We start from the raw sequence: 26,577 nt of genomic DNA, 5'->3' as shown, positions 1-26,577 counted from the left end.
ATTTCTTCTGAAACTCATCTTATTTATTATAGCTTAAAGAGATCTTACAGATTGTTTTGCCCGGCTATACTTGGCTGAATGCCCTCTGAGTCGAGCTGGTGAAGGACGGGAGACCACTTTTCTCATTGGATAAACTGATGTCCATGAATTAGCTGGAATGGCTCTGAGTGCAATAAACACCTCTAATATATTAGGCATCTGGGGCTTCCTCCCTGCTCCTCCCCCCTCCCTTCTGGAGCATGGAAATGCACCTGCTTTAAGTGTTTGCTGCCTGGCAGAGGTCAGTGCGCTGGTATTTTGCATCTTCCCACCTGGGGTGGTTGTGCTTTCATGTACAGAAGTGGGCATCCTTCATGCAGCTCTGCTTGAAGTGCTGACTCTAAGAGTGGACTGTTAGCATTCTGGATGCTAATGGAGAACTCCTGCAGGCATGAAGGTCCAGGCAGCAGAGAGGTGCCTCCAAAATGATGCCCACCTGCTTGGGGAGAAGATAACAGCTGAGAGACAGAAATGTAATAAACCGTGATCTCTGCAGAGGTCGAATTCCTATTTCTGTTTGTTAATGGGCACCTTGTCTTAGGGGTGGGGGTGGTTGAAGTTGAAAGACATGTTTTAATATTGTTCAAAGTGAGACTACTACATTACACGGTTCTGGTGATTTTATAAGGTTCCGACTGTTGTATAGGTACTGGATATTAAGGATGTCAGCATTTGAATTTTTTGGCTTTAAAAATGTTCTCCTTATGTATACTTTAACTGAGTACTTCATGTAAAATGTAAATGATGATGATAGTGAATATTAGTTGAGAAAATCATCAGTAACTTGGTGTGGCATGTTGGTCATAAGCCCGTTGTAGGTAATTTTGTGACATAAGTATTTCTAAGAAAGAACACTTGATTACTTGATAGGCTAGTTGAGAGAATTAGTGATAATGTTTGGGTTCACTAGAATTTTTTTAAGGGGGACCTTAAATAGTCTTCTGTATTCACTCAACTATTTATTGTAAAGGTCAGACGTTAATTTTTGGCAAGGAATATTTGGATTTTCTTCCAAAGATAGTTAAAATTTTCTGTTATTTTTGACCATTTATTTTTTCCTAAAAAATGGAGATGAACTATACAAGCTGTCTTTTCTATACTTTAGTTGTTCCTTTAAAAAAAAAGAAAACAACTTTTTTTTTCTGCTCAGAACATGATGTGACTGTGTTTGCTGTTTCTTTTCCTGAGAGTGATATCTTCGAGTTATTTATATTTTACCTTCGCTTTTTGTAAGCTATGAGGTTTCTTTTTTTTGTCCTGTGGCAGGAGTTGTACGTTTGCAAAAAGTAATTTTTTAAAAGGAGAATAGTAGAGCAGTTAATAAGATTGATTTTCCTATCAGTTTTTTTAAAATTCCTCATTCTGCAAACATTTATCAGCCATTTACTCTATGAGGCTTCCTGAGATGTGCTGTGAAGGGAGTAAAGATGAGATAGATATACTGCCTTCCCTGAAGGAGCTTAGGATCGTAGCTTTGGTATTTTTCTCAGCAATATGCCCCATTATACTCTCTCATGAATAAGTAAATTTGATGCTTTTTGTATTTTCCTACTTAGAATTGTCCTCTATTTATATCTTTTAATCATTTGTTTATTAAACAAGCATTTATGGAGAGTCTACTGAGTAGCAGTGTAACTGCTGAGACATAGCTAGTCCCTGTCCTCAGGAAACTTACAATCTACTCCTTAAAATAGTTCAAGGAGACGTTTTTAAATTTTTTCATTTGGGGCAGTTATGAAACATACACTATATACTTTCATTTTTTTGCATTTAAAAAATTGTGGTGAAAAATATATGTAGCACAAAATTTTCCATTTTAACCATTTTTAGGTATGTAATTTATTGGCCTGAGTACATTTCCAATGTTTTGCTATCATCATTGCTGTCCAAGTGCAGAACTTTCCATCATCCCTAATAGATGTTCTGTGTCGATTAAGTGATAACTCCCCAGTCTCTGTCTCCAGCCTTTGGTAATTTCTAGTCTACATCTGTGTCTATGAATTTGCCTTTTCTTGGTATGTCATATCATATCAAGTGGCATCATAAAGTATTTGTCCTTTTGTGTTTAGTTTATTTTATCCAATGTGTTTTCAGGGTTCATCCATGTTATACCGTATATCAGAATTTCATTCCTTTTTAATGTATGCTTTAATTTTTTTTAATATGGAAAAGACAGCAGTCTCCCCGCCGCCCCCCCCCCCCATATAATTTCAATAAAGCAAGTTCCCATATCGACTTCTATGGACATCTAATAAATATGGATAATTTAGAAATACTAAAAAGCAGTGTAGGATTGAGGAATAGAAATGCACTGATCTAAGGAATGATCCAAGGATATATTCATTTGGATTCTTTACATGGCCTGGTAGTTGAGCATGGTAATTGGGCTAGTGAGATTTTCATGTGAATTTTTTGCTTATAGAAAGCAACTGTCATCTGAAATATATAGCGGAAGGCTGGACTGTGGGTTTTGTCATTGTGAACATTCAGATTTTACCCACTCTGCTTCTAGTCTGTTAAATAAAAACTTTATAAGCAAAGGCTGATCATGTTGAGATCCTCTTGCAGAACCAGAGACTCTTAGAACTGGGAGGTACTTCAGCAGTCAGTCCTTTAACCAGTTGACTCATCTTCGTTTCATCTGGCCAGTTGGAGGGTGAGACTGCACTCATCTCTCGATGCCCACCGCAAGTCTTCTCCCACTCCCCAGTGCTGTTCTCAGTGTACACCCAGCCCCCAAATCACAGATCTCTGAGTTAGAGGACAATGAGAAAGGGGACAAGAGTCATGCCCATTAAGCAGATTTCCATTGGATGAGGTCAGCCTGGCTTCATCAGTGTGGCATTCTCCTTCTCACATTTCTTCCTGATGCTACTATTAAATCTAAATGACTTTCTCGTAGATCTTTTTTAGAAAGCCGAGTTAAGGCTCTAGAGCCTCTGTTTATCTACCATTGACCAATATGATGATTCTTAGATGGGTTCAATCAACACTTTATATCCATGCCTTTAACATACTCTTCAGGAAACACAGGGCTTCCCTGGTGGCTCAGATAGTAAAGAATCTGCCTGCAATGTGGGAGCCTTGGGTTCGATCCCCGCGTCAGGAAGATCTCCTGGAGAGAGGAATGGCAACCCACTCCAGTATCCTTGCCTGGAGAATCCAATGGACAGAGGCTACAGCCCATAGGGTCACCAAGAGGCAGACTCGACTGAGCAACTAACACTGTCACTTCAGGAAACACAAGCATATATGGGAAGAGGCCTGAGCCTTCCCATCTTCCCCATCAGTCTGTCCTTCTTAATAAATCTTTTGCTTTCTGCCCCCACCCACATACACCCTAATACTTTGATTTTCAGCCTTGACTTTTGATATGAGGATCAACTTTTGATAAGATTGAGAGCCAGATTAGTCAAAAGCATGTTAAATTTACAGGGTGGAAGTGATGAGGAGGTGGCAAGGATGGGTTGGAAAACCTCAAAGCACAGAGCAGTTACTTTGCTCAGTTCTAAAAGCACTTTTCTTTTGTATCAGGAGAAATAGTGAGAGAAGTGTGGCAGGTCAGATCTGTGCTTTCCTTATTTCTCTCAGGATCTAAGTCCCAAGGGACATGTAAGGAAGATAACCTGGTGGTCAAGAGCTTGGGCTTCACAGTCAAAGCCCTGAAATAATTCCCGTTTCCTGTGCATGCTCTGTGTGGTCTTGGACATGTTAGGTAACTCTTGTGGGCCTCAATTTAATCATCTGTGAAACTGGGATGATAATTGTACCTCTTGAGGGTGTTGTAGAGATTAATTGAGAAACTACTTATGAAACTTTTAAAATACTATCTCATTTAAAAAGAGTTTAATAATAGCCATCATCCCAGATGGCTCAGTGGTAAAGAATCTGCCTACTGACGCAGACACACAAGAGACATGTGTTCAATCCCTGGGTCAGGAAGATCCCCTGGAGGAGGAAATGGCAACCCACTCCAGTATTCTTGCCTGGAGAATCCCATGGACAGAGGAGCCTGGCGGGCTACAGTCCATAGGGTCACAAAGAGTCAGACATCAGACATGACTGAGCACACACAGTAGCCTTCATTATCATTGTTATGGTCATCTAGAAATCCTTGATCTCCATCTCTCTTTTCTATCAATTTATATCAAATCTTGCCCAAGATCCTTCTCCAGTTTGCTAGTTTATTGGGCATATGTGACAGTTTCTTAATGTTATTGGGTTTGGGTATAAAAGGTGAATAAAAGAAAAAAGTCTTCAGTATTCTAGTTACAACCTGGCAGGTTTGGGAAGGATTATATGTTCTGTACATTTCCTCTTCGACCCAACTGATACAAATTTGCTCCAGTGGCTTATTCCATAGCTAAATGAGATCTTGCTAAAAATACAAAGCTGACAGTGAAATGTTCCTGGAAGCACTGGGGCTTGTTTTCAGGTGGCAGCCAAACAGCAGGGCGTGTATATCCCACTGTTCTGCTCTATTCACCTTGAATATCTCAGTTAGGATTCACTATTGAATTTTGTCAGTCATGGGAAAGGTTTACAGAACCAGTCTTCATGAAAGCAGTCAGGACTTCATTATTAATGGATTGCTGTCAAATTTATTATTGTCGAAATTTTAGTTCTTTACAAAAGATGGGCCAGCTGTTAAAGCTACATTGAGAGATACTTCCATTTTCTGCCCAGAGGTTCATTGTTCCCTGTGTTTCTCTTCATGAGCTCTGTGTGGTTAGTGACCCATATATGATTCTCTGAAAATTTTAAGAGCTTCAGAAGTCAATTCTATATTGAGTGGTGCCCTATATATTTCTGAATTCTTTGGTGAGGTTTGCATCTAGATTTATTTTATTAGAATAAAACCATTAAACTTCTAAACTTTCTAGCATCACTCTCGACATTGATCACTGTTATTTCCCAAGCATTAATAATACATTTAGATGTTATTTAAAAAATGGTTATCATAGTTGAGGAGATAGAAGTTGTGTTTATTTATACAGCCATCTGTTTGAGAGTAAGAAGAAAGTACACAATTTTATTTCTCCTTCAGGGAAGGAATTTAAACATATTTATAATCTTTATTTTTAAATGCTGTTCATATGGTTACCAGGGGAAAGAAATTCAGGTCCTGATGGATCAGTAAGTACCTGCAGTAGTGTCTCGTTTCAGCTTTATATTTTTAATGTTATTTTACCTTCTGGATGCTTTATCTTGCATGAGGGACAGAATAGTGAGCTACAGATATTTGAAACGTTTAAACATGAAGGAAGAACTAGGCTAGTTTAGTACAAAGAAGCTGTGGGTGGTGCAGTGAGGCTAGGAACAGAATTCAGAAGGCATTGAGACTCTTGTTTTCACAGCCTTTGAGACACACGACAGTTTCTCTTGTCCTCATGATGTTAAAAAAACAAACAAAAAAACCCCCTCAAATGCTAAGCATATGTGTACAGAAAGCAGTCTGACCATGTTATTGATTTTAAACATCTACGACTCTGAGTTCAGCCTGGTCTCTTTATTGGTTGGTAGTGCTTCTGACATGAACAACATTTTAACATTGCCCCAGTATTAGTCAGCGCCCCTCCCTGGGTTATTTTGTACCTCTGCATGGTATGGGGTCCTTTGAAAACACAGCCTGGTTTGTCCTTCTCAGGTAGGACCCCAAACAAAACCTAATAAAGAGAAAAGCTCTATTTAAACCTGTAAATTCTATGAGAGAGGTGAGGAAAAGTTCCTATTTGCAGGAACAGACCTTTTTCTAGAGTAAGAGCTGTAAGGGAGTAGTGTCTCAGTGAAGCAACTAATTAGCCATGCCGTGTGAGCCGTGTTCTGTAGCTCAAGTCTCCTGTTGGGTCGAGGGTGGGTATTCCAGTTCCCCACTGCAGCTGTGGGAGTTCTGTGGGTTAGAATAGGCTTTTGCTTTGTGGAGTCTCAGTAAAGCCACTCCTGTTTCGTGCATGCGCATTCTCATTTCATGTGTCCATTTCTGAGCCCTCTGGCTCTAGATGGGAAGGGGGAAGCAATAAAGATGTCGATGCTAACATTTCACCTCCCAACACCCTGTGTTCATGTGGCTTATGATGTGACCGTCACACCCCTGGCTCCCTTTTTTTCATGATGGAATTTTTTAAAAGATCTGTTTATTATTTTTAGGGCTTTGGTGGGTCTTTGTTGCTGCACGTGGGCTTTCTCTCGCTGCAGCAGAGGTCCCTCTCCACAGCGGCGTGCAGGGTTCTTGCCATGGCTTCTCTTGTGGCGGACACAAGGTCCAGGAGAGTGGCTTCAGTTGTTGTGGCTCATGGGCTCTGGCTCAGTAGCTGCAGCGCCGGCCCTCAGGTGCCCTGTGGCATGTGGGATCTTCCCAGAGCAGAGATCAAACCTGTGTCTCTCGCATCGCAAGGCAGATTCTTAACCGCTGGACCACCAGGGAAGCCCCTTGATGGAATTTTAACCAGCATATAATTACGGTTGTCAGGTGGGAAGCAGAAAATTCACACATCATCTCCTTTCCCCCTCTGGGCCTTTTGGAGATATTTAGCAAGTTTTTACTGGAAATAGTCAGGAAAGAGGCCCAGACTTGCAGAGAATTGCCCGTCCTTCTGTTTGGGAGTAGGGGTTCCAGTCCTTTGTCTAGACTAGGGCAGGAAATGAACAGTTACGTCTCATAGGCAGAGGGCTTTTTTTTAAACCTGTTTTATAGTACATGGCACGGTTCGTATATGTAAGTGCCTTTTAAAATTTCATTTCTGGATCCTGAAGTGACTTCCTTTGAATTCTTTTTTTTTCTTTTCAAAGTTACCACATAAACTCTGGTAGATAAAGAATAAAGTGAAATTCTCTATTCAATTCTCCTTAGAATACTTACGTGGTAATTTTTTTCACAGATAATAGTGGCCCAGAGAAAAACTTGGAGAAGGCAATGGCACCCCACTCCAGTACTCTTGCCTGGAAAATCCATGGACAGAGGAGCCTGGTAGGCTGCAGTCCATGGGGTCACTAAGAGTCAGGAACGACTGAGCGACTTCACTTTCACTTTGCACTTTCATGCATTGGAGAAGGAAATGGCAACCTACTCCAGTGTTCTTGCCTGGAGAATCCCAGGGACGGGGAGCCTGGTGGGCTGCCGTCTATAGGGTCACACAGAGTCAGACACGACTGAAGCGACTTAGCAGCAGCAGCAGAGCAAAACAATGGCTTCTGCATTAGAAACACATAATTCCATAAGTTTCTACACAGGAAGTAATGTTACTTGTGTTCTTATAATCTATGTGTAGTCTTCTCTACTCCTCACATGCTCCAATCCCATTGCTTTTTAAAAATTCATGTATATATTGGGTGTATCTTATTGGAGAATTTGTCTTCAGAGTTCAAAATTATATAAAGGAATTAGCTGAAATTACCATGATATCTGTTGGGAAGCTTGAGCAAAAATGCTACCCAAGGAATGTTGAAATGATTATCACTTATTTTGTACACAAAGACTGAAACAGATTTTGCCTCTCTAAAGCTTGACTTCTTTCACAATCTCAGTTCTTTATTTGACTGTAGCTGCAGACTTTACTATTCTTCCATGCGTTAGAGCATTGCACCTGACTTTAATGTCCACACAGATCCCCTGGGTGTCTTGTTAAAATGTAGGTTCCAGTTCGGGAGGACTGAGGTAAGGGCGGGGCCTGTGATCCTGGGTGATGTCTGTGCTGGCGTTCTGAGGGCAGCCAGGGGTAAAGACTATTCCAGATGAAATCCTGATCACCCAAAATAACCACATTCCAAAAAACAGACAACAACTAACAGCAGAGAGGGCATTTCAGCCCTTACTGTGAGTGTTCATTCAACCTCATGTTAGATTTGTCATTATGAAATCATGGAATTTTAACCAGCATATCATATTGGATATCAAGTGGGAGTCAGAAAATTTCAAATGTCTTCTTCTTTCTTCTTTTGACCTTTTGGGGCTAGTTAGTTTTTAGTGTAGAAATAGTATAAAATAAAGAACCTAGAGGTCAGTAAATACATGCTTCTGTCTATGCCAGCCTTTAAGCAAACTGAATCTCTTACATTTAAATCAAGTGTATAATTATACCAGAAGGGAAAGCAACTCAATAAAATCATTTTAGTAATGCATATTGAAGTTTAAACTCCTGGGAAGACTACCTACATATTTCATAATACAATCAGGAAAACCAGGATTGAGTCTCTTGGTGATAAGCACTGAAGCCCAGGCAGGACGTAACGAGACTACAGTCACTGAAGTGGCATAAAGGAATGTGATGTCCTTAAGAGTTCTCCATTCAGCCGTGTCCATTAGCTGACAGATTCAGACTGAATGAAATTAGGTCAGACCCCAAAGAAACCGGTCAGTAGAAAAAAAAGCATTTTAAAGTTAAATTCCAGTAACGGAATTCTGGCTAGTGGGAACGGCTGGTGAAGCCTTTTCATTGACAGGGGAAGAACTGGTCTCAGAAGGTACCTCACTGTACTGTACGTAGTTTCTTAGGACTCATTTTTGAAATGGCCTGCTGCTGCTGCTGCTAAGTCGCTTCAGTCCTGACCGACTCTGTGCGACCCCATAGATGGCAGCTCACCAGGCTCCTCTGTCCATGGGATTCTCCAGGCAAGAACACTGGAGGGGGTTGCCATTTCCTTCTCCAATGCATGAAAGTGAAAAGTCAAAGTGAAGTCGCTTAGTCGTGTCCAACTCCTAGCGACCCCATGGACTGCAGCCTACCAGGCTCCTCCGTCCATGGGATTTTCCAGGCAAGAGTACTGGAGTGGGGTGCCATTGCCTTCTCCGTGAAATGGCCTATGTTTAGTTAAAAGGGGAGGCTTAAACTAAGAAAAAAGGAAACAATAAGGAAAACAATCCATCTCTGAATAACTATTATCAGAGTACCCATTTCCTGCTGTCTTTTGAGCTCTGAGAATATGAAAAAAATGGAAGGTGTGGTTTCTCTGCTCAGGTGTTTGCAGTCTGGTTGTAGAAATAAAAATACATGAGCAACAGAGCAAGACAAACGCCTCCTCCCACCCCAGCAGATAAACCAAATGCATGAGAACAAATTCCATAGTAGCTTATATGAAAACACATTGGACGGCATGTATTTAAGTGACAGGTTATGAGGTACAGTCTAAACAGGTGTGGTTCTTACTGCGGGCATTTTTGGTTGCGACAATGACCGTGACACAGGGACATGACTAGCATTTAGTAGACAGGACTGGGGTTACCAGTGTCCCACAGTGTGACTGCTGCCGTGTGCTGCTTGCTCATAACCAACCCCTCAGCCAAGAGGCCCCGGACGCTGTCACTGAGACAATGCCAGGACTAGAGAGTTAAGGAAGATCCACGGAGGCTGGAGCTCTCAGGAGAGGTGTTCCTGGTATGAGCCTGCCTCCTCTCTAAATCCTAAAATCCCAAGAGAAAGAAAAGGTAAAATGAAGCACAGAGAAGTGAATTTATGTGTCTGGTCTTATCTTTGTAGTTGTTCTACTTAAAATCATTTACCAGCAGTGAATATTAATAGTAATTTATAGCAAAGGGGAAAAAGTGGAAATGGTAACAGATTTTATTTTCTTGGGCTGCAAAGCCACTGTGGACAGTGACTGCAGCCAGAAATTAAAAGATGCTTGCTCTTTGGAAGGAAAGCTATGACAAACCTAGACAGTGTATCAAAAAGCAGAAGCATCACTTTGCCGACAAATACCCATATAGTCAAAGCTATGGTTTTTCTAGTAGTCATGTACAGATGTGAGATTTGGACCATAAAGAACGCTGAGTGCCAGAGAATTGATGTTGCTGGAATTTGAATTGTGGTGCTTGAGAAGACTCTTGAGAGTCCCTTGGACCGCAAGAAGATCAAACCAGTCCATCCTAAAGGACATCAGCCCTGAATAGTCATTGGAAGGACTGATGCTGAAGCTGAAACTCCAATACTTTGGCCACCTCATGCGAAGAGCTGACTCATTGGAAAAAACCCTGATGCTGGGAAAGATTGAAGGCAGGAGGAGAAGGGGGAGGTGACAGAGGATGAGATGGTTGGATGGCATCACCAGCTCAATGGACGTGAGTTTGAGCAGACTTTGGGGTATGGTGAAGGACAGGGAAGACTGGTATGCTGAAGTCCATGGGGTCACAGAGGGTCACAGAATCAGATACAACTGAGCGACTGAACAAAAACAACCTCCAGCAGTAAGTTGCTGTCTGGAGTTTGTAATGGAAAAGTTGAGCTGTCAAAGGCCTGAAGAGTCGTTTGCTCCAGCTGTGTCAGATGAGAAGACCGAGACCCAGGCAATTGAAGTGATTTGTTCTGAGACATTTGTTGTAGTTATTTGCGAAGTCCTGTCCGAGTCTTTGCAACCCCATGGACTGAAGCCTGCAAGGCTCCTCTGTCCACAGGATTTCCCAGGCAAAAATACCAGAGTGGGTTGTCCTTTCCTTCTCCAGGGGATCTTCCCAACTCGAGGATCGAACCTGAGTCTTCTGCAGTGACAGGCAAATTCTTTAGCACTGAGCCACCAGGGAAGCCCTCCGAGTAGTATGGGTAATAAGGGTGGCATGCTTGCCTATATATTTGCTAATGTTCTGAAGGTGATCTTAGGCAAGATGTTGGTTCTGATAAAATATAGTTGTAAGTGAAAGGACTCTCGGGCATATATCCTGTTATATACATACCGAGAGTGCATTCTGTTTTTTTTTTTTTCGTTCCATGTAGTCATTCACACTGTCACTGCTATACACACTCGTACACACAGAGGAGAAAAGAGGAGGCTACAACCAAAGAGAGGACAGCATGCTTTTAGGTCTTGCAGGTTTAGGTTAGAGATGAAAGCAACTTAAGAATTACGATTCTAGTGGCATTAGAAATTTCTCCTATCCTCTCCCCCTTCATTCCCCATTCACCAATTCTTTACAGTGGACGAAGCTTTTTATCCTATAATGCTTAACGTTCAAATAACCCAGGGAGAAGTGGTACTCTGATTTTAAGTGTTCAAAGACTTGTGAATGACTGAGGATTGCTTTTTAATTGGGAGCAGATTTTGAGAGAAGAAGACTTTTGTCTGAGTAAGACAAAGCCACGAGGCCCTCACTGGGTCACAGATGAGGGGAAAACAGATGGAAGAGGTTGTTTCCGTGTCAGGATTGTGTTGCTTTCAGTTTTGCATTGAATCTGGCATGGATATGCCTTTTATGAATGTCAGGAGATCATGATGGAAGCCGGTTCTTTTTCTGGTGTTTGCCTTCATAAAGAGTGTGGAGTGAAGTAGAGATCACCCTCTGAACCCAGTAAAATGCCGCTCGTCAGAAAATGGTTGATTCAAAGGGACAGTTTTCGGCCCCAATGAATTTGCTTGCAGTGAGTGCCAACCTTAACAGAATTAAGTTGTGCTGTTTCAAATCCACTGCTGTGAGTTTGGGAGACAGTTGTCTGGATTTTACATAGCTCCAAGCTAAAATTGTAGGTCAAACCGTGACTTTTGGAGCCTCCAACACTGTTTGAATTGCTAACAATTTTTACTGAGTTTTCAGTCTGTGAGCTTATATACAGACCCCTCTTAATGATGAGTGAACCGAAGTAATGGATTCCGATGAACGTCTAAATGGGTGGGTGCACCTCTAACCATGTTTGAAATTCTGGGTTCTGTTGAATTTACCGAAAAAAAGAAAGGAACAGAAGTTTATTTTGGTATTTGTGATGATTTCTTTTTTTCTGTTTTCAAGTACCATCAGACATCCCTGCTTATGTAAATTTTGTCACTTCAGTTTCTAAGTGGATCAAGGAAGTGTGAAAAAATGCCGTCACAGAGAAAACATATCCTGTTTCCTGGTAACATTGGAATGTCTGTTGTTTTCAGGCAGTGCTGCTGGTGTAGCTATTCCCTGTGATTGGCTTGGTCCAGGGCTTGGAGTAAGAGGAAGTCTATGGCTTGGTGTGCCCTGTGCTGAGCAAAGGACAGTGAAAGCTGATGGTGAATATCATGTCTAAGAGTCTTCTGTGCCTGGAACATCCCCAGCTAGTGCCCACATCATTAAAAATATATGTAGTTAATGTAATTTTGAAAACCAATTTGTCTCAATCTATTTAAGTACTGATTACTGCCTTAATTAAATTCCCTTAATTTCAAATACTTAGTGTGACAGATTATCTTAACGTATTTCAGATACTTTTTAAACAAGGAAAACATGCACAAATATTCTTGCACGTTACATTACCACACTTATGCTCATCCTATTTTAAAACACCAGCACTGGGTTTAATTAATTTCATATTATTTCTATATTTCTTTTTATGCCTTCCTAAGAATATGGGTCTACTTAATTAGATTCCTTCTAAGGGTTTCAGTAATAATGTTTTTGAATCTTCTTGGGATTGTGTAATCTTTTCTGTTGTTGTAGTTTAGTTGCTAAGTCGTGTCCAACTCTTTTGCAACCCAATGGACTGTAGCCTGCCAGGCTCCTCTGTGCATGGGATTTCCAAGGCAAGAATAAGTGGGTTGCCATTTCCTTCTCCAGGGGATCTTCCCAAACCAGGGACTGAACCCATGTCTCTGGCTTTGGCAGGCAGATTCTTTACCACTGAGCCACCACGGAAGCCCATTGTGTAATTGTTACAAATCCACAGAATAGCTTCGCAGAATAGCTGGGGTTACAAGATCTGGAGTTGTAGACTGTTAAGTTCAGTTGCTCAGTCGTGTCCAACTCTTTGCGACCCCATGGACTGCAGCACGCCAGGCTTCCCTGTCCATCAACAACTCCTGGAACTTGCTCAAACTCACGTTTGACTATTGTGGTCCACAAAAGGCTTGTTGACTTTTTCCAGAGTGATTCAGATCTGAGTCATTGGTTAGCACTTGAATTGAATTTTCTGTTTAAGGGTTAAATTTCACTTAGTTTTAAAAAGTTAACTTATTTCCAAAAAATGTCTTCCACAATGACATCACATTTCTTTACCATCTGGTCTCTCTCCACTAAATGTATTCTTTGTAAAACATTGCTTAGGCCCTTTAGTTTATTGCTGTGTTATATTGACCTGGTCTGTTGTCGAAACATCCTGCCTTGCCGTTCTTTGCGCACTTGGGCTGTATAGACCCTCTTTGCACAAGCCTTGAGCACCCACTCCTGTGTTGGGTTCAGCTCCTACTTTTTCTGGCACTGCTTGGCTCACTCACAGTTCCACATGTGAAAGCCAACCGTGGATCCTGTTACATTCATCCTTCCTCACAACTGCCATTTGCCCCTTAATATTGACTTTTCTCTCTCAAAATCAGAATGAACTCAGGGTCTTTCCATAACTCACTTGTTCCATTTAACCATAATTTTATTTTCTCTTTGATGCTCAATTATGTAATCACAGCTTGACCAGTAGGAATCCCTATATCCAGATTCCTTTGTCCTTCTAACATTGTCCCTGACATTTTTGAAAGAATCTTAATTTTCTGGTAACAGCTGGGTATTTCACAGCTGTTTTGTGCTTCCTACCCTGTGACCTGGAATCAGGTTGCTTCCAAGGATTCCTCTTTCTTCACAGTGGAAAATTGGAACATAGACCAGGATCTGGGCACTGGGGCAGCACATGAAAGTTAACAGTGGATCAAAGGACTACTGTTCTGTAGTTGAAAAAAAATCTGCCTTTTTGAAGTTATGGGTTCCTGCTGATTTTTTTTTTTTCCAGTTTGACATATTATGCTTTTATCCTCTGTTTTTCATAGAGATTCTGTCACCAAGACTTCTACTGCACCAACCACAAGCATTTTGTTGTGAGAAGAAATATTCTATTTGGGGGTGCAAATGTAGCCCACATGCTTTCTGGGTGACTCAGTTGTAAAGAATCTGCCGGCCAATGCAGAAGTCAAGGATGTGGGTTTGATCCCTGGTTCGGGAAGATCCCCTGGAGAAGGAAATGGCAACCCACTCCAGTATTCTTGCCTGAAAAATCATGTGGACAGAGGAGCCTGGCTGTCTACAGTCCATGGGATTGCAAAAAGCTGGACACAACTGAGCAGCTAAGTGCGCACGCACGCTCAGGGTGGCGCGCGCACTCAGGGTGGCACACACACAGTATTATTTAGATTGCTGACAGGTTGATGGAAGGATTCAAGCGAAGCCTTGGGCACTGGAGCATAGCCCCAGTGTATAATCTGCCTTCTAGAACCCTCTTTTACACTAGGACTCTTGTCAGCTCACCCTTTTCTTCGCACACCATGTGCGCTTTAATAATTTAATTATACGGTGGCGGTAGTTTAGTTGCTAAGTTGTTTCCGACTCTTGTGGCTCCATGGACTGAAGTCCACCAGGCTCCCCTCTCCATGGAATTCTCCAGGCAAGAATACTGGAGTGGGTTGCTATTTCCTTCTCCAGGGGATCTGGCCAACCCAGGGATGGAACCCTGCATTGCTGGTGGATTCTTTACCAACTGAGTCACCAGGAAAGTCAGAAATGGCAGCTAAAGGGAATGAGGGCCACTCTTAATTCACCTTGCCTGGCTCCTTCTGTGGGCAAGACCCCTCCCTGATGAGTTAATGAGATCAGCGAGGCTGCTTCCCCGTATCCTTCTGCAGGGCCTGGATCCTGCTCTCTGTTGTGCTGTGGTTAACAGAGATGGCCAGGTCCAGTTTAAGTTGTTGGTCCTAAATACTGGAAACTTGAAACTTTCCAGAACAGTCACCTTGCCCTATGTGGAAAACGCAAGTATGGATTACTCTCCCTGCATGAAGGTACCTGCACAAAGCGGGCCTGATACTCGTTTTATTCATACAAACCCAAGTGAAGGGGACACGAGCATAAATTGTGTATTAATTTAGTTATGTGGAGAATTTGTTCATGGGTTTTATATTGCTGATGGAGTTATGTCATGCAGAAAGCTACCAATAATATGGTCATTTATGGATAGCAATCCTTAGAAATGTTGCGTATCTCTCTTGGATCTGATACAGTGTATCAGTAGAGAAAGTGGTACCTGCAACATATTTCTAAGAACATTCTGCTCAAATATCTGAGTGCTTCAGGCAATTTCACTAAAGCAAGTTTATTAGTTTTCTGTTGGTATGTAACGCATCGCTACATACTTATTAGCTTATTGTCTTACAGTTTCTGTAGTTTAAAAGTCCAGACACAGCATAGCTGATTTTTCTTCTCTAGGTCTCACTGGGCTAAAGTCAAGGTGTTGGCCATGGCCGTGCATCTCACCAGGGGCTTGGGATCAACTTACAAGCTCACTGGTTGTTGGCAGGACTCGTTTTCTTGTGGTTGTAGGACAGTGGTCCCATTTGTTCCAGTTGTCAGTAACTACTGTCAGCCCTTAGAAACCACCCTCTATTCTGTGCCCTGTGGCCCCCATAGGCAGTCATAGCATGAAATGTTGACTTTCTTCCAGGCTAGCGAGATCATATCTCTTACTTTCTGTTCTGAAGCCAACTGGAGAAAATGCTCTGCTTTTAAAGGGCTCAGCTGACTAGGTCAGGCCCAGCAGGCCACTCTCCCATTTGTCATATCACATAAAGGAACCGTGGTGTGATATCTCATCAAAGTCACTCTCAAATGGAAGGGTATTATTCAAAGGCTCTCTCATAGCTTAGTCAGTAAAGAATCTGCCTGCAATACAGGAGACCTGGGTTCGATTTCTGGGTTGGGAAGATACCCTGGAGAAGGAAATGGCAACCCACTCCAGTATTCTTGCCTGGAGAATCCCATGGACAGAGGAGCCTGATGGGCTGCAGTCCATGGGGTCGCAAGAGTTGGACACGACTGAGCGACTAAAGAGAGAGAGAGAAAGGTGAATTGGGTGTTGTAGAATTCTGCTGATCACAATGAGCTTGTAGTTTAAAAATACTTTTACTGACAGCATTTTATGAATATATATGTATATTTATTATTTGTGTGTCAAGATTGCTGTATGTGTGTGTGTGTGTGTTTTGGTTTGTTCGTAACAGTAGATCTTGAATAATAAATACTGCAGAACTTCAGCCCTTTTAGCAAGAGAGCATGAAGACTGATAATTTGGATGAATCCTCTTAAATCTGGTGGATTAATTCTAGAGAAACTTGTTGCGCTTTACTGTGGGCCAAGCACTGAGCCAGTAAGGAAAGGGTTAAGTGATATATACAACATCCTTGCCTGCATGGAAATGCATCAGAAGATGCTGAGTCTCCCGTGTGTTCTTCTGATGAGCTGCCTGGAAAATCTGACACTCTGCAAACCACCACAGATTATTGATACCTTTCTAAATTATCATATGAATTAGAAACTGACTAGCAAGAAGTATGGTTGTGAATGTAGTAAGTAAAGTAACATCCAAGGCATGTATTTGAATAAGTATACTGTTTCCCAGAAGTTTATTTTGCATTTGTAGTTGTTTTCTACTTGTATTTAGTTATTTGCTAGTAGATAGCAAAAATGATAAACATGAAATATTTAAGAATGTTTGTGGGAAATACTTTAATTTTAGAAAATTTTGTTGAAATACTTTTTCCTGTTAAAAATTAGAATTGGGCTGCCTTTTTTGTCTTCATGGCTTTAGAGAACTTGGTTTTCCACAGGTGTACACTTTACACTGATGTTTACAATTATCGTGCTTGTCTGTTTAGTAGGATGCTACCCGACTGGAAACATGTTAATGTAGGGCTCTTAGTATAAGGCATGAAGAAGGAGATAAGGCTTTAATCACAGTGTATTCTGTAACAGTTTCTCTTAAAGAGTTATCAGAATTTCTGATCCAATGTACCTGTGTCTCTTAAAGTTAACAAAAAACCGTGTGAATATTAGTTTTCTCAGAGTTGGAGGCAGGAAGCAAATGAAAGGTTTATATGAGTTTATCTGATATGAGTTTATCTGAGTTTATCATAAACTGGCTAAGAAGTAAGTTCGTTCCTTTTTAGCTTTGAAGGTGCCCTTTTAGCTCTTCTTTCCTCTGCCAACACGTTGAAGTGACATTTGTCATTTTACCTTCTCCCCCGCTATGGTGTGCTGGTGTATGTGTGCTAAAATGTTATATTTTATAGTAAAATCTCCCTATACATTTGCAGGAGTTTTTCCCATGTATTTCCTCATGAATATGCCAAAAAAAAACTTTTTTGGTAAAGTCGAATTTACTAAGGTAGTTCAAAGAGCTTGAATAAAAAATAGAATGTAGAGTTAAGTACGGTGCTGTGTTAGCTCCATATTTTCTTTGGCAAAATTAAGAGTTTCCATGGGGTTTATACTTCCTGGTGCTACTTTCAAGGATAGGGTTGGAGTTCAAATGTGGTCATCATTTTCCCATTATCATTGTATCCATTCAACCCCCATTTGTACCTGTTTATGTTATCATTTCATACACATTTATCACCCTGCTTGATAGTTATATTAAATCTTCTTTTAAGAAATTCAGTATTTTATGGCTGAAACACAGAGGTTAACTTCTTTCTGAAAGTATCACAGTGGATTGAAAGACCCGTGAGTTGGTTGGTCCCTTTGTTTTATTTTCTCAAGCATACTTTATAGTTTCTGTGTACAGATTTGCACATATTTTGTCAGATATATCACTAAATATTTTATATTGCTTGAAACTGTTATAAATCGTGTTATTTTTAGTTAAACTTTCTGATTATTATTAGTATCTGAAAATACAAATGATTTTTGTATGTTCATCTTAGATCTTGCACCCTTGATAAACATGTTAATTCTAGTGTTTTTGCTTTTTTCTTGGTAGATTTCATTCAACATAGATGATAATGTCTTCTGTGAATAAAGTTGGTCTTATTTCTTCCTTTTCAATGTGGATGTTTTTTATTTCTTCTTTCTTGACTTGTGGCGTTGTCTGGAGCTTGTAATACAATGCTGAGTCAACATGATGAGAGTGGACATCCTGTTCTTGAGAGAAAGGCATTCGGTTTAACCGTTACTGTTGGTTTAAAATCTAGGACTCCTTACCTGAGTGTCTGTGGCTCAGAGTCTTGTATGAAGTTTCAGTCAAGCAGGGGCAGGGGCTGTGGTCACACTTGAAGGCTCAACTCATGTGGTTGTTGGCAGTCCTTCTCATAAATGCACCTCTCTACAGAACCACTTTCTGATGAGGCTGCTGACTTTGCCTTTGATAGTGATCTAGGAGACGGGATGGGAGTGAGGAGGTACCAATACAGAAGCCACAGTCTTTCTATAATCTTCTCTCAGAAGTGATAGCCCGTGATTTCTGCTGTATTCTGTTTATTGGATCTAAGTCAGCAAATAGAGCCCACGTGGAAGATCTGCAGACGAAAGAAGAGTGTGGCTGCCTGAAAGTGGCCATCACAGGGAGCCATTTTAGAGATTTCTGATGTTGTGTAATAAAATGGTGAATTACACGTTTTTTGAGTATTAAGCCAACCTTGCCTTCCTGTGATTAATGCCACTTTTTCCTTACTTATTATTCTTTTTATATGTTGTTGGATTCAGTTTGTTAAAAATGTGCCAATAATTTTTAATCAATATTCATCAGAGAAATGGATCTGTAGTTTTCTTACTTTTGTCTGGTTATAGTGATAGAATGATGCTGGCTTCATATAATGAGTGACAAAGTATCCCCTTCTCTTTAATATTTTGGAAGAGTTTCTGTGAAATTGGTGTTTTTTTCCCTTAAATGTTTGGTTTACTTCACCAGCAATCTTTTCTGGTCCTGGCATTTTCTTTGTGATAAGGTTTTTGGTTACACCTTTGATTTCTTTGAAATCACTTTGCTTTCAAGTGAACTTTGGTAGTTTTTGTCTCTCAAGGAATTTGCTTCATCTAAGTTGCTGAACTTATTGGCATAAAGTTCTTGATAATATCTGTTGAATGAGTAGTGCTGTTGTCTCTCTCATTTCTGTTATTGGCAATGCATGTTATTTACCTTTCTTTCTTATCAGTCTGGCTAGAGGTGTATCAGTTTGTTTTTAATCTTCTCTGAAAACTAGCTTTTGGTTTCATTGATTTTCTTTGCTGTTTTTCATTTTCTATTTCATTTATTTCCATGATGAGATATTTTCATTATTTTAATTCTCTGCTTATTTCAGGTTCTAATAAATGTTCTTTTTATGGCTAGTATTTTAAGGGTATTATTTTTTAAAAACAAGTTTATTTATTTATTTGGCTGCCTGGGATCTTAGTTGTGGCATGCAGGACCTTCTGTTGTGGTGCGTGGGCTTTCTCATTGTGATGCATTGGCTTAGTTACTCTGAGGCTTGTGGGACTCAGTTCCCTGACCGGGGATCAAACCCGCATCCCCTGCATTGCAAGGCAGATTCTTAACCACTGAACCACCAGAGTAATCCCTTAAGGTGTACTCTGACTACTTTGAGACTTTTTTTTTTCCTGCTCAATGCATTTACTATTATAAATTTTCCTACAGTTAAAATACTGTTTAAGCTGTATCTATTTTGATATTCTGTTCAAGAGATTTTATTCAATTAATTCAAGAGACTTTCTAATTCCCTATTGTTTAGTTCCCAAATATTTCCTGTCTTCTCTTTTAAAGTACATTTTTCCCTCTGGCCCCTTTTTAAGCTACTCTCTGTTTTACTGGTTTTAAGCAATTTGATTTTGATGTACCTTCGTGTCATTTCTCTAGATTTCTTATATTTAGGGTTCATTGACTCCTCAGGTTCATGTGTTTATATGTTGCAATTCAGTTGCCTCAGTGAGATGAGTGGTTTCATATCCATATCACATCTACTGCTTTTTGCTTTCATATCTGCATGAGGAACACATGAACTCTTAAAAGTACTGAATGCATTTAATATTGTGATAAATCGTTAGCTCTTGATCAGGAGTAGAGGACTCTGCCTTGTCTTTTAAAGATATCTTCAGCAGTTTTGTGATATTGTAAAAAGTATGTTGATCTCCTTCTTATTGATTTAATTAAAATTCAACCTATGCTTGGTATTTCAGATACACTCATAGCACAGAGTTGATACTTGGTATTTAATCCAAATTTTGCTTCAGTAACTTGAAATAATTTAATTATACACTTTACTATTTTCAAAAAATTACATGTCAAGCATGTTTATTATACAGTTCAAAAAATACAGGGGTATGTAAAAAGTAAGCAATCTTACCCTTTGCCCCTTCAGGTCTGCTTATCTGGAGGTATCTTAACACTTTGGTGTATTTCCTTCTATACCTTTATATTAATATGTGCTCATACACACACACACAAATATCTCTGTCATATATATATATATATATTTTTAATATATTTATATCCATACACATAGTTTCATTTCTTTCCAGTATGGAATCATCCCATATGTATTACTCAGACACTTAAATGTTTACTTTAACAATATGAGATTTTCTTAGATACCGTCTGTTTTCCTGCTTTCTTAAATAGGAATGTGGAAACTTTTCACAAGATAAAAAAATAAAACTTTAAAAGCAAATTCAGAGTTATCTTTTCTTTAGACTGCATAATAAAATTACCTTACTTTACAGGCAAGCTAGAGGCCATGAAGTTACTAGTAAAAATGTCTCGAGAATATATGGAGAATGAAAGAGCTGGAACATACAGTGGAAAACAAGGAGCAAACATCAGAGAGACTAAAATAAAACGAGGGGGGTTCAGATTATGCCAGAAGAGAATGAATAAAATTGAGAAGGAATAGGGGTATAACAGAGTAATACAAACAAAATTTTGAAATGAGTGTCGTTCCGTGTTTTTCTTTGTGGTATTATTTTTCCTTTTCATCTGTTAGTTTTAGTATTAGAAAAAACATTGCTTTCAACTTTCAGTATCTCTAACCATTAGCCCTTTTATATGCTCCATTCTAGTTTAGAGATGAAATCAAGATGGGGATAGATTTTAAACATGTATTCAAGCTTTACATGTATTAAAGCTTTACATGTATTTACATGTATACATATTTTAAACATGTATTCAAGCTTTACATGTACAAGCTTTAAACATGTATTAAAGTTTTGAAGAACATAGTCATGTTTTTCTCTAGCTGTGTTAGTTGCTTCTGTGATGGCCCATCAATTAAAATGGCCTTCTGAATTAATTGAACTGATTTTTTTAAAAAATAAAGGCAATTTATCCATCTTTTAATGATTCAGAAATAATGCCACTTGCAGTCAAGGTAAAATAAATAACGGAGTTCGAGAACCACCTCAGGGCACTAGCAGTCCAGGTGTTAAGCTTCCTGTTTTAGGGATAACATTTTTAGTGTCAGCCCTCAGCGAATATAATCAAAGTGTTAGTTGCTCAGTCTGTCTGACTCTTTGCGACCCCGTCAGGCTCCTCTGTCCATGGAATTCTCCAGGGTAGGTAGCCATTCCTTCTCTAGGGGATCTTCCCAACCCAAAGATTGACCTTGGGTCTCCTGCATTGCAGGCAGATTATTTACCATCTGAGCTACCAGGGAAGCCCCCAGCAAGTATGGTAAGTGGAATGATGGCGACGAGTTTTTCATATTGTGGTTTAAGCTAGTGTAGCTTTTAGAATGGAGAAGGCAATGGCAGCCCACTCCAGTACTCTTGCCTGGAAAATCCCATGGACGGAGGAGCCTGGTAGGCTGTAGTCCATGGGATCGAGAAGAGTTGGACACGACTGAGCAACTTCACTTTCACTTTTCACATTCATGCATTGGAGAAGGAAATGGCAGCCCACTCCAGTGTTCTTGCCTGGAGAATCCCAGTGATGGGGGAGCCTGGTGGGCTGCTGTCTATGGGGTCACAAAGAGTCCGACACAACTGAAGTGACTTAGCAGAGCTTTTAGAATATAGCCTTTAGGGGTATTTCCTGAGATAAAAATGGGCATGTAAGATAATAAATCCTCTTGTGTTAAAGTTTCAGTGGAGTGATCTGAGTTTAATTTCTCTCTCTCTTTTTTCCTCCAGATATGTGTCACAAAGATGTCCACACGAAACTGCCCAGGAATGGACTCAGTGATCAAACCCCTGGACACAATTCCTGAGGATAAGAAAGTCAGGGTTCAGAGGACACAGAGCACTTTTGACCCGTTTGAGAAACCCACTAATCAAGTAAAGAGGGTGCATTCTGAGAACAATGCTTGCATTAACTTTAATAAGAGCTCCTCCGCTGGCAAAGAGTCTCCTAAAGTTCGGCGGCACTCCAGCCCCAGCTCGGTGAGTGCGGTCTTCTGACTTACCAACGGGTGAGCAGAGCAAGTGTCTCTCTGGCACGCTGTGCAGGGAGACAGCAGGTGGCTTTATCAGTGCATTATTATGCATTCTCTCCTTAGGTGGTTCAACATTTTCTGGAAGAGAGTGTGCAGGCATGCGCAAGTACCAACTACATATACAAATTCTTGATTCACAGGCACCCAGCAAGCCAATGAAAAATGATTAAACTTATTTTTGGAAAAATTATTTTTTTTCCCTAGCTGTTTCCAGTTAGAGGAATTTGTCATTTAAACTCCTTGAGTAATTCAAACTCTTGGAGAGGATTTTCAAACTTTACGGTGTTGGCAGGCAGTAAGGATAGTTTTGAATTTGACAGAGATTCACGAAGAATTTCATTTCAGAATACTTGTTAAAAGTTGTTCACTTGTCTTATTATAGTTGGTTTTCATTGTCAATATTTTAAAAATTAGGAGCTAGACATTGAAATTGATCTTATAAAGAGAAATCTCATTCATCACAAGGAAATTTTCTGAGGTCAATCTGTATTAAAGCAAGTCTTGCCTTTGGGCCCAAGAAGGTATAAAGTTCAGAGGTGATTGCTGCTTTTTGACTGTAAAGAATTTTATTGAAACTCATCTTTCCAAGACTGGCCTTCATTTAACATTGTTAAAAAAAAAAAAAGCTTTATGATCTTTTGAAATTCAGTAATTTTCCAATTTAACCCACACTTAAGAACTTTATGACATAATCTAAGAATTTAAAGTGTAAGAGAAGAGTGCTAAGAGCATTTGATTCTGTCGTCTCGCTAAGAAACATATTCCATTTCGCAGACTTTAAATATTAAATTCCATGATGGTCAAAAAAAAGCGAGAAATGTCAGCTGCTAGAATATTGACACTTCAATTTAATTAAAGTGTGGGATACTACGAAAGTCTTGTGTCACAGGTTTTTTGTTGTTGTTGTTAATGAAGTGAAAATAAATATTGTTAATGCAACATTTTTGAGGAGAATTGATTATCTGGGTTTCCTCAAATTGGTCCCTGTAATCTTATCTATGATTGCAGTGTAGTGTCTGTCTAGGTCACGCATACAACACTAACACTTGGGAAAACTTTTAGATTCAGTATCACGGAGAAGAAATGAAAAGAATCTTTGAGAATGATTAAACTTCTGTTATTGCAAGAGAATTATAAATGTATTTTACTATATATATTATTTGTTCAGTTGTGTCAGACTCTCTGTGACCACATGGACTGTAGCCTGCCAGGCTTCTCTGTCCATGGAATTCTCCAGACACGAATACTGGAATGAGTAGCCATTTCCTTCTCCAGGGGATCTTCCCAACCCAGGAATCAAACCTAGGTCTCTTGCATTGCAAGCAGATTCCTTACCACCTGAGCCACCAGGGAAGCCCCATTTTACTGTATAGTTATCTTAATAATGTTATTTGTCATCCTATATCTATATGATATATAGAAATTGGCATTGAGATAGTGCAATGAGGCAAACGTATTCACTGTTTATATGAAAATCAAATTAAACTAGTTATTCTGTGTTTCATCTTCAATCCTAGTTATTGTCCAATGGTGCATTATTTCGTTTGTTGCTCAGATTGTTCCTGCTTCAGTCGTTGGTCATTGGGAGCTCTTTTAGGTTGGCCCCTGTGTCCTTTTGAGATGTCTCATCCCCCTTTTTTTAAAATTGTTGAAATGTTTATTATTTACTTACTTACTTATTTTTAATTGAAGGACAATTGCTTTACAGTATTGTGCTGGTTTCTGCCATATATCAACATGAGTCAGCCTTTGATATACTATGTCCTACCTCTTGACCCTCCCTCCCACCTCCCACCGCATCCCACCCCTCTAGGTTGTCACAGAGCACAGGCTTTGAGTTCCCTGTGTTACACCACAAATTCCCACTGGCTATCTGTTTTACATATGGTAGTGTTTGTGTTTCAATGTTTGTCCCTGCTACTGCTGCTAAGTCGCTTCAGTCGTGTCTGACTCTGTGCGACCCCATAGACGGCAGCCCACCAGGCTCCCCCATCCCTGGGATTCTCCAGGCAAGAACACTGGAGTGGGTTGCCATTTCCTTCTCCAATGCATGAAAGTGAAAAGTGAAAGTGAAGTTGCTCAGTCGTGTCCGACTCTTAGCGACCCCATGGACTGCAGCCTTCTAGGGTCCTCCATCCCTGGGATTTTCCAGGCAGGAGTACTGGAGTGGGGTGCCATTGCCTTCTCAATTTGTCCCATGTACCTTTAAAAATATATAAAAATTTTTTTAATATTTTTAAAAATATTTTATTATTTTTAGTTGATTGATGATTAGTTTATAATATTGGTTTGATTTCTGTCATGCATCAACATGAATTAGCCGTAGGTGTACATATGTCCCCTCCTCTGAATCTCCTTCCCACCCCTCTAGGTTATTACAGAGCCCCAGTTTGAGTTCCCTCAGTCATATTGCAAATTCCATGGGCTGAAAAAGACACATGTACCCCAGTATGCATTGCAGCACTGTTTACAATAGCCAAGACATGGAAGCAGCCTAGATGTTCACCCACAGGTGAATAGATAAAGAAGCTGTGGTACATACATAAAATGGAATACTACTCAGCCATGAAAAGGAACACATTTGAGTCAATTCTAAAGAGGTGGATGAACCTAGAGCCTATTATGCAGAGTGTTTTCTTAGCACTTCCGTATTTTCTTGTCCTACAAGTTGCTCTTGGCTTATCTTGTATTTTCCCAGCCCCAGACCCAGATTCAGCCATTTCTCCAGAGAGCACTGTTTCCTTTTATTGAAACATGGTATTTAGAAACCAGGATTGGGTGTTGGGTGTGTTTGCTGCTACTAGGGGTCATGTAACCTTAAAAGTCAATGTGTACATCAGAGTATAAATAACAATGGTGGGATTTTGATATTTAATTGTAATTTGAAATAAGGAATCAGCTGAAATTCTTTTCAAGGAAAGTTGAGACCTGTCTGATACATTCTGTATTTCTCTTTCTTTTTTTGTTGTTGCTGTTGTTCAGTCAATAAGTCTTGTCCAACTCTGCGACCCCACGAACTGCAGCATGCCAGGCTTTCCTGTCCTTTACTATCTCCCAGAATTTGCTCAAACTCATGTCCATTGAGTCAGTGATGCCGTCCAACCATCTCATTCTCTGTTACCCCCTTCTCCTCCTGCCTTCAATCTTTCCGGGTATCAGTGAGTTGACGCTTCTCATCAGGTGGCCAAAGTATTGAATCTTCAGCTTCAGCATCAGTCCTTTCAGTGAATATTCAGGGTAGATTTCCTTTAGGATTGACTGGTTTAATTTCTTTGCTGTCCAAGGGACTCTCTAGAGTCTTCTCCAGCACCATCTTCTTTCTTTTACTTTTTATTTTATATTGGAAAGTGAAAGTTAAGTCGCTTAGTCGTGTCTGAGTCTTTGCGACCCCACGGACTGTAGCCTACCAGGTTCCTCTGTCCATGGGATTTTCCAGGCAAGAATACTGGAGTGGGTTACCATTTCCTTCTCCAGGAGATCTTCCCAACCCAGGGATTGAACCCGAGTCTCCTGCATTGTAGACTCTTTACCTTTACCGTCTGAGCCACCAGGCAAGTCCAGTCCTTTATACTGGAGTATAGGTGATTAATGGGGCTTCCCTGGTAGCTCAGCTGGTGAAGAATCGCCTGCAATGCAGGAGACCCTGGTTCAATTCCTGGATTGGGAAGATCCCCTGAAGAAGAGATAGGCTACCCAGTCCAGTATTCTTGGGCTTCCCTGGTGGCTCAGATGGTAAAGAATCTGCTTGCAATGCAGGATACCTGGGTTTGATCCCTGGGTTGGGAAGATCCCTTGGAGGAGGGATGGCAACCCACTGCAGGATTCTTGCTTGGAGAATTCCATGGACAGAGGCTCCTCGAGGGCTACAGTCCATGGGGTCGCAGCGTCAGACATGACTGAGCAACTAAGCACAGCACAGCATAGGTGATTGATAATGTTATGTTGGTTTCAGGCGCAGAGCAAAGTGATTCAGTTATACGTTTACATGTTATCTGTACTTTTTCAGGTTATTTTCCCATTTAGGTTGTCACATAATATTGAGCAGAGTTCCCTGTGCTATACAGTAGGTCCTTGTTGGTTATCTGTTTTAAATATAGCAGTGTGTATGTGTCACACAGGGGCAGACTCAGGGAGGGTGGCAGTGGCAACATCGGCAGCAAATAAAGAGGAGGAGGTTTCTCCGGGAACCTCAAAAGAGGAGTGAGGGGAGCAAACCACGTGCAATTTTAAGAAGCATGTGCTATCAGAAAGTGTAGTGGAGGAAGCTCAGGAAAGGCCAGGGGACTAGGGACTACTCTCAGAGCCAGGAAGCCCTAGCATGGCCACCAGGGGCATGTTGGGGCCTTGTGAGGACAGCAGCTGCGCGTGGAGGGGACTTTGATGCACCTGTGGGCGGATGCAGGCCCAGAGACCACGGGTGTC

The 26,577-nt window shown here is 40.5% G+C and overlaps 1 protein-coding gene across 7 annotated transcripts in view; it reads left to right on the top strand.

Moving 5' to 3' along the window:
* Positions 1–26,577, top strand: part of CDK14 (cyclin dependent kinase 14) — a 664,341-nt gene that overhangs the window by 131,984 nt on the left and 505,780 nt on the right. For all 7 annotated transcript variants that reach the window (XM_070369889.1, XM_070369886.1, XM_070369885.1 and 4 more), the window contains one exon: positions 21,854–22,102. In XM_070369889.1, the coding sequence (XP_070225990.1) occupies positions 21,854–22,102 (249 nt within the window). The remainder of the gene's footprint in view (positions 1–21,853; positions 22,103–26,577) is intronic.

This window comes from Bos mutus, chromosome 4 (assembly GCF_027580195.1).
Source record: "Bos mutus isolate GX-2022 chromosome 4, NWIPB_WYAK_1.1, whole genome shotgun sequence".
Classification (NCBI taxonomy): Eukaryota; Metazoa; Chordata; class Mammalia; order Artiodactyla; family Bovidae; genus Bos; species Bos mutus.
The sequence above is the reverse complement of the archived record's forward strand: the minus strand, read 5'-3'. Positions and strand labels throughout refer to the sequence as shown.